The sequence below is a fragment of the Mesocricetus auratus genome, unplaced genomic scaffold, assembly GCF_017639785.1.
Source record: "Mesocricetus auratus isolate SY011 unplaced genomic scaffold, BCM_Maur_2.0 Super-Scaffold_100004, whole genome shotgun sequence".
Lineage (NCBI taxonomy): Eukaryota > Metazoa > Chordata > Mammalia > Rodentia > Cricetidae > Mesocricetus > Mesocricetus auratus.
In genome coordinates this window covers 86,983,362-86,995,962 of record NW_024429189.1, presented here as the reverse complement: position 1 = coordinate 86,995,962, position 12,601 = coordinate 86,983,362, and the positions used below count along the sequence as shown (strand labels likewise).

General features: G+C 39.5%; 1 protein-coding gene across 4 annotated transcripts in view; it reads left to right on the top strand.

The window, feature by feature from the left end:
• Nucleotides 1-12,601, top strand: part of Tmem87a (transmembrane protein 87A) — a 49,527-nt gene that overhangs the window by 4,940 nt on the left and 31,986 nt on the right. For all 4 annotated transcript variants that reach the window (XM_040746099.1, XM_040746098.1, XM_040746101.1 and 1 more), the window contains exons 3-6: nt 1,272-1,357; nt 4,956-5,069; nt 7,560-7,613; nt 7,703-7,747. In XM_040746099.1, coding sequence (XP_040602033.1) covers nt 1,272-1,357; nt 4,956-5,069; nt 7,560-7,613; nt 7,703-7,747 — 299 coding nt within the window. The remainder of the gene's footprint in view (nt 1-1,271; nt 1,358-4,955; nt 5,070-7,559; nt 7,614-7,702; nt 7,748-12,601) is intronic.

The window sequence follows — 12,601 nt, the reverse complement described above, 5'->3', positions numbered from 1 at the left end:
TAACTTCTTAAATGCAGTCATTCTTGTTTCTTATTTTTATTGTTTGTTTTTTGAGACAGAGTCTCATGTAGCTGAAATTGGCCCTGAATTCCTGGTCCTCCTGCTTCCACCTGCCAAGTGCTAGAATTACAGGCAAGCAAGCATGCTTATTTTTGGCACATTTGCACAGAGGAGCCTGGAGTATCTTTTCCCACCTCCCAGGACAGTTGGGTTTACCTTCTTAAATCTTTAGACTGATTCTTTGGTTCTTGTGAGCATTGTATTCCAAACTATGTGGGGTTTTGTTTTATGTGTATGTAATATGGTATATATATGTTCAGTATTTGCACAGGCTCACCTGTGCAGGTCAGAGAAGGATGTCCAGTGTCATGCTATATTTGTCAGTCTCCACTTTATTTGAGACTGTGTCTCTCATTGAACCTGGAGCTAGGCTGGTGGCATCAACAGATCTAGACAGGTTATCATAATAGATCCTTGGGAACTGGAGTGGCAGATGGCTATGAGCACTATGTATGTACTAGAAACTGAACTTCAGTTCTCCTAACTGCTGAGCCATTTCTCTAGCCCCCTTTATGCATTCTTGCGAACTTTCCAGGCCCAAACCATGAATATTCAGTGGATCTGTTTAAAACACCATTTAGCAGTCATGAATATTATGCTATCCTTGATGCTGTTTTTCTCCAGTATGAGTGTGACCTTTTAAAAGATCTTAGATCATTTGTTTTTCCACATGGAACACTACTATTAAACCTTTGTATATGTGTATTCTGTTTGGTAAATACTTGAATAATAGAAGTCTACTTTTAGATAAGGATTGCCTTATCATGCCCATGTTTTTCTCAATATAGATCTAGGGGTTTGAGGCATAGAAATAAACCTACATTTCCAAAAGGGTTAAAGAAAGAAAACTTGCTTAGCTACCACTTCTGAAGGAACAGTGATATTATCTAAAGGATACCTGGGAATCTGTGCATGCTAATTTACTCCTGTAATCTCAATACTTGGGAGACTGAGACAGAGGGATGGCAGTGAATTTGAGGCTGGCTTAGGCTGCACGATGAGATCCTGCCTCAAAACAAACAACAAGAAAGAAAGAACAAACAGGTTTTTTTGTTTTGTTTTTTGCTTGTATGACTTGATTTCCTTTTGTTTAAAGAAGGAATATTACCTCAGTTTAGGTTGGAAAATAAATAGACTATAAGTTAATAGAGACATGTTGGAAGAATGCTTCATTTGGAATTCTCTCATGCTTACAATTATTTTTCTCATAGTTGATGGAGAACCTTGTGATGTGTCTTTTAATATAACCTGGTTTCTGAAAAGTGCTGATTGCTACAATGAGATCTACAACTTCAAGGTAAAGAACATGAACATACATCCTTTCCTTGGGATTTAATGGTCATCTGACCCCAACCTCTTAACCTTACAGAAGAAAGAGTATTGTGTAGCTATGGAGCCACAGAGCTGAAACTATAGCCCATTCGGCCCTGTCTGCAGACCTGTGTCAGCAGTTCCCAGGCTTCCTGTCTCTGGATTCATCTCCTTAAAAAAATTGTGACTGGGTGTGGTAGTGCATGACTGTAATCCCAGCACTTGGGAGGCAGAGGCAGGCACATCTCTGGGTTTATGGCCAGCCTGGTTTACATAGTGAGTTCCAGGACAGCGCTACACAGAGAAACCCTGTGTTGAGAAACAAACAAACAAACAAATGAAACATTGTAGACTCAAAAAGCCTTTGTTTTAAGTTTTGTAAACATTTGTGTTTATTGTGGTATATTCATACACATAAGCCTTGGCACTGAGTGTGAATGTCAGAAGACATCTTGATAGAGTCAGTCTTCTCCTTCCACTCTGTGGGTTCTAGGGATTGAACACAGGTCACCAGGCATGGCAGCAGATTCCTTCACTTGTTGAACAAATTTTCTGATCCTCTACAAGGCTTTTGCTTGTGTGGTTTCCTCTTTTAAAAATTAAAACAAGGACTGGAGAGATGGCTCAGTGATTAAGAGCATTAGCTGCTCTTTCAGAGGACCTGAGTTCAGTTCCTAGTACCCACATGCCAGCTCATAGCTTTCCATTGTTTCATTTCCAGGGGATCTGAATCCCTATTCTGGTGTCCACAGACATACGCTTGGTATACACACATACATACAGCAAAAACATCCATACACATAAAGTAATAAAATAGCTTTTAAAAAGAAGATAAAATATTGGGATATTTATTATTTTAAAGTAGCAATAATAAGCTCATAAGATGTCTCATAAATAATTTCCATAAAAGAGTAGCATTTTTTTGTGATCTTGTTAGATGTCTTTAATTAAAATATGACATGGCTGAAGACAGCTAGGCTTTTGTGCTTTGTTTTTTACCTAATCCCGTGATAAATTGCTTGAAATATATGTTGAGAAAAAATCTGACTTCATAAAGATATATGGTTAGAAAAGTGAATGGTATTTTAATGACCTTTTCATGTAATTGGAATGTCCTTTGTTTTTATACCACAACTTTTTGTGTGTAATTTCTTAAAGGTTAATTGTACTGCAGAATTGAAATCCTATTAATGAACTTTTTATATCTTATAATATAAATATGTGTTTATTATACCTTTAAAGATTTTATTTATTTTTATTTTACGTGTATGGGTGTTTTGCCTTCATGTATGTGTACCACATGTGTGCAGTTGCCCTTGAAGGCCAGAAGAGGCTGTCAGATCCTCTGGAACTGGGGTTTCAGACAGCTGTGAGCTTGTATGTGGGTGCTGGGTATTGAATCTGGGTTCTTCAGAAGAGCAGCCAGTGCTCTTAACTGGTGGGGTCTGCCTGATTATATGTATGCTGGGATATAAGCCAGGGCTTCATTTATACTAGGCAAACCCTGCCAATTAAGTTACATCCCTAGTTTCTGTATTGAAGTTTTATAGGAGCATTTGACAGGGTTGGTGATTGCTTTCATTATATAACATTGGGGTCAGCTCACAGCTTAGTTGCCTGTGACTCCAGCTTCAGAGAATCCAAAGCTCCTGGGGGCATTATGTGTGTATAACCACACACACACACACACACACACACACACACACACACACACACACACACACAAACAATTGTTTTTAAAGTATGGAGATGGTAAGCAGATGGTTACAAATGTGAAATATTGGAGCCTTTCTGATGAGTGTGGTTTGGATATGGGAGAAAAATCACAGATACATGATCTTTTTTTTGTGACTACCAGAAATGGGCTATGATTGGCAACAACGGCTTACATCCTATTTGTTAAATTGGACAAGTAACTGTGTGATTAAAAAAACCCTTTGTATCTGGAAATTTGCTAGTCTTTCCAGAATTGCTAGGGAATTGCCTTTTTGTGCACCAAAGACTATAATTCTGTACATCACTTTAAAGATTTATTTATTTGTGTGCCTGCTTATGCATGTGTGTGCCAGGAGAGTGTTAATCTTCTGGAGCTAGAGTTACAGGCTGCTGTGAGCTACCTGATATGTGCTCTGGGAACCAAATGTGTGTTTTCTGGAACAACAATAAATGTCCTTGCCCCAGAATTCTGTACTTTAGAGTTTAATTTTAGGTTCTTCTTTTAAAGTATTGTGTGTTAGAGGACCACCTGTGGGTCAGTTCTCTGCTTCCACCACATGGGTTCTGGGAATTGAACTCACGTTACCATGTTTGGTGGCAAACCTTTAACTGCTGAGCTGTCTTCATTTTACCACTAATATCGGTTTTTGTAGGCACTTGTCAAGTCCTTAAGTCAGCAACGACATGGCACCAACACTCTCCAGTGTCATTTTTAAAAATATTTTTTCAGATTTATTTGGTTTACTGTTTTATGTATATGAATGTTTTGCCTACATGTATGCATGTACACCATGTTAATGCCTGGTGTCTGGGGAGGTCAGAAGGGGTGTCAGATCCCCTGGAACTGGAGTTACAGACAATTGTGTGCTTCATGCAGGTGCTGGTAATTGAACCTGGCTCTTCTGCAAGAGCAACAAGTAATCTTAAACACTGAGCCATCTGTTCAGTCCCCTAGGCATGATATTTTACATCTTGTAAAGGGGCACATGCTAATGTTTTTAGGGCTGCAGAAAGCAACACTGAAGAGCAGACTGTGAAGCTCTACGCTTATGTTTTTCTGTGCTATGAAGCGGGACACCATCTGTTCTTTTAAAAGATGAGGCAAATATAGGCGAAATTGCATTTTCTCATTATCTTGACCAGAATCTGTTTCTTGCCTTCCACTGAAGCCAGAATTGGCAGAGAAGTCCTAAGTTTAGACTCTTTTTAAAAGTGTGTGTTTGTATGTTCCAACACACTGTGGAGGACCTTAGAGGGAAGCTTTCAGGAGTTGTCTCTCCTTCACCATGGGTTCTGGGTATTAAGCTCAGGTTGTCACACATTACCCACATTACCCACTGAGCCATCTTGCCAGCCATCATGTTATCTGGACCTGGGTAGAGGGGTGGGGATGACGACAACACAACTCGAGAAGAGAGAGAGGAGTGTGCGTGTGTGCATGTGTGCCTGTGCATGTCAAGGCACATATGTGTGCAGGCTAGAAGACAGCCCTGGGTGTTATTCAGATGCCTTCCACCTGGTGTTTTCCAAACAAGGTCTGTCATTGGTCTGGATCTCATCAAGCAGGCTAGGCTGGCTGACTGGCTAGCCAGTGAGGCCCAGGGCCCTGCCTGTCTCCACCTTTCATACCCTAGGATAACAAGGACTTCCCTCTACACCCAATTTGTTTTATATAAGTTCTGAAGCTCAACCTCAAGTTTTTGTGCTTTCTAGACAAGTATTTTAGCAACTGAGCCATGCTCCCAGGCCTCTCCTATTGGTTTTTTAAATGGCAGTTATATTTGTATTACAGTTTGATTTTTTGTTGTCCTCCAAATACCTGATTTGGAACAGGTGAGCTAAAACTTTGTATCTTCTCTGTTTTCTAGGCAGATGAAGTAGAGTCATATTTGGATGATCTCAAGGGGAAAAAAGGCTTGTCTGGGCGATACCAAACATCATCAAAATTATTTCAGAACTGTAGTGAACTCTATAAAGCACAGGTAACCTCTGTTAGTGGTTGGAAGGTAATAGAAGAGGTGAAAAAAAGTAATGTCTGAATTTCTCATATGTCCTTTGTTTATATGCTAGTTCTTTCTTCTAGAAGAGATCTTAATCCTGTTAAGGAGAGCTGCACTTTCAGTCTGTGTTACCAGTAGATTCTTGTGAAAGTTACAGTACTGTATTTCTGAATGTTGGATTGGGTAGCTCTGAGTTCATTCATGTTGTGCAGTTATTGCCACTTTCATCCTGCTAACCTGGACTCCATACTCATTCAACAGTCACTCATCTCATCTTCTTACTCCTTGCTATCTACTGATGGGGGAAGTCTTTCTGTGTATATGTTGTTCTATTGGTTGATAAATAAAGCACTATTGGCCAATAGGGAAGCAAGATAGGTGGGACTAGGAGTCGAGGAGGATTCTGGGAAATGTAGTCAAGAGTAGGAGTTGGCATGTGATCCTGGGAAGAGAGGATGCATGATGCTGCGTCCTCAGAAAAGTAAGACCTTATAAAAATATATATATTAGTAATTATGGGTTAATAATTAAGTCAGAGCCAGCCATTAAGAAGCCATAGCAAATGGCCAACAGCATCATAATTAATATAATGTCTCGTGTGTAATTTGGGGGGTGGGAAGAATGCACATTGCTGTCTACTATTCTACTTTTTGTCCCTATGAATTTGATAATCCTGGATACTTCATAGAGACGTTTGGTTTTTGTTCTTCTTGATATCAACTCTGTGTTGTAGCATGTACCCAATTGGATCTTTATTTTAGGGCTAAACTCTGTTATATGTACATAACACATTTTATTTAATCTACTCATCTCATGATGGTCATTTAGCAAAGCAAATTTTAATTCTCTTATTTAGTTGATAGATCTTCAGATAATCAGAGGTTTTAGATTCTATTATTATACATCTGAAATCAAAAGGGCATTGCTATTTTACATTTGAATTTTGTGCCTTATTTGTGTAAAGAAGAAAGTGAATAATATATAAAGAGGTAAATAATATATATGAGTATACATTTACTAATGCTTACATAAATATATAATCTCATGAATGCTATTTTTATTTAAAATTCCACTTTTTCAAAGTTTGTGAATTTTGTGTGTGTGTATACAAGCCTATACTGTATATGTTGGTGTGCTTGTCCATGTGTGTACAGTGGAGGTCAGAGATTGACATTAGGGTGTCTTCTTCACTCACTTCTCTACCTTGTTTTATTTTTTGAGACAGTGTTGCTCATTGTACCTAACACTTGCTGCCTTGGGTAGATGGGGTGGCAGGTAAACCCCTGGCATCTACTTGTCTCTGCTTCTCTCATCCTGGGACTACATGTTTATGCCACTGTGCTTGACTTTGTATATGGTTGCTGAGTCTCCTAACTGGGGTCCTCATGCTTGAGCATGAAGCACTTTTCCCACTGAGCTCTCGCCCAGGCCTGAAATTCAATTTGTATCTTTTAGGGATAGAAGCTAACGCCAGTTTTTGGATGGAAAATTTTTAGAGTGTGAAAAAGTTTTAGAGGCATTGAAAATAGTTGTTATTGGGGTTCTGTTGTTGTTGTATGTTCTGTTTTTGAGGCAGGTTTTTCTCTGTGTAGCCCTTGCTGTCCTGGAACTCGCTCTGTAGACCAGGCTGCCCCTCATAGAGATCTACCTGTCTCTGCTTCCTGAATGCTGGGATTAAAGGCATGCACCATTACCATCGGCAGTTATTGTTACCAGCGGCTTCACTTTATCTTTGTTGCATTTGCTTATAGATACTTAGCAAACTACTGTATCATAGCATATAGTCACTAGAAGTAATGGGTAGAAGACTGTAATTTAATAGTAGGTAAATGAATGAAGCAATTGATAATTAAATTTTGAGTTTTGTCATAGTTTAGACTTTATGGTATAGGAAGGAAAAGAAAAGTTTTAAAGTGGCACCAAATTGATGGCAAACAGAAGAAACTGACATTTAGTAGTTTATTATCTTTTGTTAGTTCTTTAAATTCATTTCTTCAGCTGGGAGGGTTAGTTGGATTTGATTATGAAAAGCTACTTGCTGCGCCCTGTTACTGTCAGCTCTGCTGTAGTCTTTCTAGAGTCATGGGCTACACTTCCCATGGGTTCCTGTCTTCCAGTCTAATGTAAACACGGAATTGCACAATCCAGTTACCAAGGAAGGAGAATACCTCAACTACTAATTCCTCGTTTTGTTGTTGTGTTGATTTGAATGAGAGGGACTCTGCTGACCTCCACTCCACACACGTGTCTTCTGTCTCATCAGACTGGTATTCCACTTGCCCTCCTCATGGAAAGACTGGGGGCAGTTGGGATCATGTTATGCTCAGCAGGACTTTCTTCACTTGTTTGTAATTGTAAATTTTGTTGTCTGTTGATGGCTGTTATTTTTTTACCGTGTTGTATGTTTTGCTTTAATCATTTCTATGTATTTTGAACTTTTACTTAAAAATTTTTATTTATTTATTTTTATAGAGCTTTTCTGGGGATCTTATGCATCGACTTCCTCTTTTAGGAGAAAAACAGGAGGTAATTATTTTTCTTTACCTATTTCTGAGAATAATGAAAAAACTGGGAAGTAATTTTCTGTCCCCTCCCTTTTTTTTTTTTACTCGAAGGCTAAGGAGAATGGAACAAATCTTACCTTTACAGGAGACAAAACTGTAAGTATTTGGGCATTTGGGGCATTAACGTGTATGTTTGATGATCAGTTAGTTTTCTCTTGGTGTTGTAGCATTTAAGAAGGAAATTAAGACTAGAAACTGCACACCAAAATGGTGGAAGTGGTTGTTTCTAGATGATACTGTGAGTGGTTTTTATTCTTTGTATTTCCTAGATTTTTTTTTATTGATTCTTTGTGGATTTCACATCTTGCATCCTGATCCCATTTTCTCCCAATCCCTTGCTCTCTATCCTTCCAACTGTCCCCCCCCCATAAAATAAACAATAAAAAACTAAACAACAAAAAAGTCTTGGCATGGAAGCTGTAGTGTGACACAGTGGGTCACACAGTATGCCCTTCAGTCCTTATATCTTTACTTGTAAATGTTCACAAGTCATTTGCATTGAGTCATTGATCTGGTTCAAGGCCTCTGGCTTCTGCTACACCCTCAATACTGGTTCCTCACTGAGTCTCCTCTTGGATATCCTGTTGTTGCTTGTGTCATGGAGATCCTGCAGCTTTGGGTATTCAGGTTTGGCTCCTTCACATGCTCCAGCAGTCCATAGATGAGGCGGGTGTTGGGGTCGGCCAACTCATAGCCCTGGTTCTGGGCCTGGATGGCAGCTGGGTTGGTCAGTCTATCAGCTTATCCTCATTGTCACCACCAGGATGAGCTCTTCAGAACTGCCCAAGCTGGCTCACACATTGCAGCAGGTAGTAAGGAGTGGGGCCAGTTCTACTGCTCTCACGTTCTTGGGGCCTGGCTCACCTGCACCCAAACCTCCAAGGGCCAACTCTACTGTTTTGTCCAGATGAGGTACATGGCCCACTCTCCCAAGTGCTGTAGTTGGTGAGGTTCAGGGCCATCTTGCCTGCCTGAGATTTTCTTTCCTTTTTTTTTTTAAAAAAACAAAACAAAACAATATAGCCTATATTACCTTGGAAATTCTTCCCCTTTGTCAATAAATATTTGTAAACAAGAAGAAACTAGTTCAAAGAAATTTAAACTCAGTCTGAAATTATCTGTGATAGAATATAATTAGAAGAAACTTTAGAAAGTTGGAATAAGGCCACAAACTAGTTATGATTTTTATAAATACAGTTGTGTGAGGCTCGTTTACAACTATCCTGGGGCTGGAAAGATTACTCTGCAATTAAGAGCACTGCTGCTCTTCCAGAGGACTCAAGTTTTTCTTGTTTCCCAACCACCCTTAGCTCTAGCCTCACGCTCGCCCCTTCTTGGCTGCTACTGGTTCTTGCTCACACTTGCCCAACACATAGACACATACATGTAAATTTTGTTGTTTTTTTAAAGAAATCTATAATTTCCTTAAAAGCATTTCTAATTTAAAATCTAGAGGAAATATATAGTTAACTGTTTTAGATTATGTTTTTCACAAACCTTTTAAAGTTTTAATTTTTATTTTAAGGTTTTATTTTTTATTTATTTTTTGGGGGGAGAGGTGGTTTACTTCACAAAATCTGACTGACTGTATAGCCCAAACAAGCCTCCTAAGTGCTGGGATCTGGCTTATGTTTCTAGTTTTGTAACAGTTTTATTAAGACCTACTGCATGTCACACGTTCATCCTTTAAAGCATGACATTTGGTGGGCTTTTAGTGTATTCCCAGGTTACACAGCCACGAGCTGCTGGCTTCAGAATTCTTAGCTCTGAAACTGTACCCACTGTCAGTCCACACTTCTCCCTCCCCCAGAGTCTTCAGTCCTTAGCCACTAAACTTTCCATCTCCCTATGTTTGTCTGCTTGAGGCATTTGATATGATGGAATCTTATAATACATGATTTTGTGTGCAACTTCTTTCCCAGTGTAACAATTTTCCTTAGCCTTTCTTCCTGCCTGCTTAGAGCAGTGGGACCTGCCTGGGATGAGTGATGAGGGGCTTCTCACCTCTCCTGGGCCCGTGCGTAGCCCTGCACATGTGTGTGGCTGTCTACATTTCCAGGAATAGTTTCGAGTTCAGACTCCACACAAACTCCTCATTCTGCAATTTTTCTCTTTTAAGGTTTTTTTTGGCTTCTTGATAAGTGCAGCTGCTCATGTCACACCAGGCAGTTGTGATTGTCAACTGCTACTGAGTGGTTTTGACAAGTGTCTTAACACTGAGTAATTCTGAGTCAGGTCAGAAAGAACCCCTTAAATTAAAGGATTTTAGCAACTTGCCAGTCAACTCAAGTGAATGGCCTTTTTAGGGACTTCTAAGACTATTTTGCCTTTTGTTATGACTACTGTATAGTTGATCATGACTTACAATTAATAGGACAGGGCATGCTGACACATACCATAATCCCAGCATTCAGAGGCAGGTAGGTCTCTGAGTTCCAGGGCAACCAGGTCTGCATAGCGTTCACTGTTGGTATTATGTATTTTGTTGGTTTTGACAGCTGTCTAGTGACATTTCCACCATGATGCTGTTATGTAGAGTAGGCTTGGGGCTCTAAAATTTCTTGTTCTCTGCCTTTCGTCTCTCCATCCTTCCTGAACTCTGACATCACTGATCTTTTTACTGTTTATCTAGTTCTGCATTTTCTGGAATATCATCTGATTATAGCCAGATAACTATATAGCTTCTCCATAATATGAATTTGGCATTCCTTTATGTTTCTGGTGGTTAGATAACTCATTTCTTTTTAGAGCTGAGTGATATTTCACTGTTTGGTTATATTACTGTTTGGTATTCACCTATTGAAGGAGTCTTGATTGCTTTTAAGTTCTAGCTATAAACATTTGTATGAGGTTTTTCAGTTTATTTGGGTGGATGCAAATTGATGATTGTATGGTAAAGGTGTGTTTAGTTTGTAATAATTCTCATAGTTTATTACTTGACTGAAGATATAATGTGTTAGAGACAGAATTACCCATGTAGTCTGTCTCTCTCAGAGCATCTATTTTTAGATTATGACATGCAGCTTTTGTTATCTGCTAGATGGGGGAGGGTGTACATGTCATGGTGCCCAGGTGGAAGTCAGAGGACAACTTTGTGTAGCTAAGTTTCTCCTCCACCTACCTTCATATGGGTTCGGGGGACCAAAATGAGGTCGTCAGGCTTCTGAAGTAAGATTTTAGCTGGTTGAGCCATCTCACTGAAGGAAGAAGCTGCTGCATTGCAGCGATAGAATACTGTGGTGTTTTGAGTCACTCCTTGCTTCATCAGATCAGGCAGCATAATGACAACTCCCAGTCCTTGATAAGTTTGTTGATGCCAAGGATATAAGTATAGAGTTTACTCATGAATTGTGGCTGTGATTTTGTCTGAACTGACAGCTCTCTCGTGAATCTGGTTAAGGACTTGGCTGAATTCTGCCTGATTCAGCATTCCCAAGGTTGAGTGGCATCCTGGTTATGTTTGCCAAGTGTATTTAGAGTCAAAAGTTCTGGGTTGCAGCATCATAGGGAAAGTGGGCAAGCCATAATAGATAAGGCCCCAAAACCTGGAAAGAACAAGGCCAGAAGGAGATACTGGGAGGAAGCAAGCGTTGATGAAAAGCTAGGACAGCACACATTCTTTGAGGAGACTGTAATAGTTTTCATGCTAGCTGGTCTTCTTACTGCACACAGTGAAGCCTTGCTTCAGTCCGCAAGGACTGGGACTGGATTTTTTCTCTTTACCTTTTTGTTTAGCTCCTGATGGTTTAGGAAATCTTGTTAAAATAGTAGCCAACCATTCAGCTACAGAAGCACAGACTTGGCTGGGGCTATAGCTCAGTGGTAGAGTACTTGCCTGGCATATGTGAAGTCCTAGATTAGCCTCCAGAACAGAAAACAATGGAAGGAAGGAGTCAGGCAGGCAAATAAACAAACATGGATGCTGGTAGCCATACAGGACAAAGTATTTAGAATTAAAAAAAACAGTTTAGAAAAGCCACTAAGCAAACAAAACTTCAGACCACCCACCCCACCACCATCAGTGAAGGGGCAGGATCTTTCATCTACAATGTTTTCTTTTCAATAAGCAACTCTGAGTTATATAAAGAAAGAAAGTAGCAAATTTAAATGCGATTTCTGGAAAGCCTTTGAAGACTCTCACACATTAGATGTAGGAAAAACTTTGAACTTTTTAAAATGTGCTCAAAAGAATGAAGGGAAAGAATGGACAAAATGCAAAGGGAAACCAGGAAGAAGCAGGTAAAAGTTATAAAAAGGAATAAGTAAAAATCGAAAAGCTGAGATACACATAGTGACTTATGTAAACCAGCACTTAGAGGCTGAAACAGGAGGGTTCCAATAAGTTTGAGGCCAGCTTGGGATACATGGTGGCACCCTGTCAGAAAACAACAGAATAGAAACCAGGAAGCCAAGAAGAGCATGGATTAAAGTGAAAACGTGAAGACTGCGTCCAGAGATGGATCAGTGGAAGTTACCTGTTCAGAGGACTAGAGAACAAAGAATGAGAACAGATGAACAAAGCCTTGGAGACCTATGCACCTATCATGTAGATCAGTGTGGACAAAGAGGAAGTCTGAAGAGAAAATAGGAATAAAAGAATAAACAATAGCCAAAGCGTCCTAAATTTAGCATGAATTTTTAGGATTGGGGTGCTTACAAGATTCCAAGGTTTTATGCCTATAAGTTATGGTGTGATTCATTCACAAAAATGAAGTACGAATTACATGTCATAATGTAAATTTGAAAACGGTGAGAGCAGCCAGATGTTAAAGGACAAACACTGTCTAATTCATCACATTGATTTGAAAAGACCACAGTAGATAAACCTATGGAAGCAGGAAGTAGACTACTTGATTCAAGTGGTGATGGGAAGGAGAGATGGAGTAGTATTACCTAATGAGCAAGGGTCTATGTAGTGAGAGATCTAACTACGTACCTGTGGAGCTAACC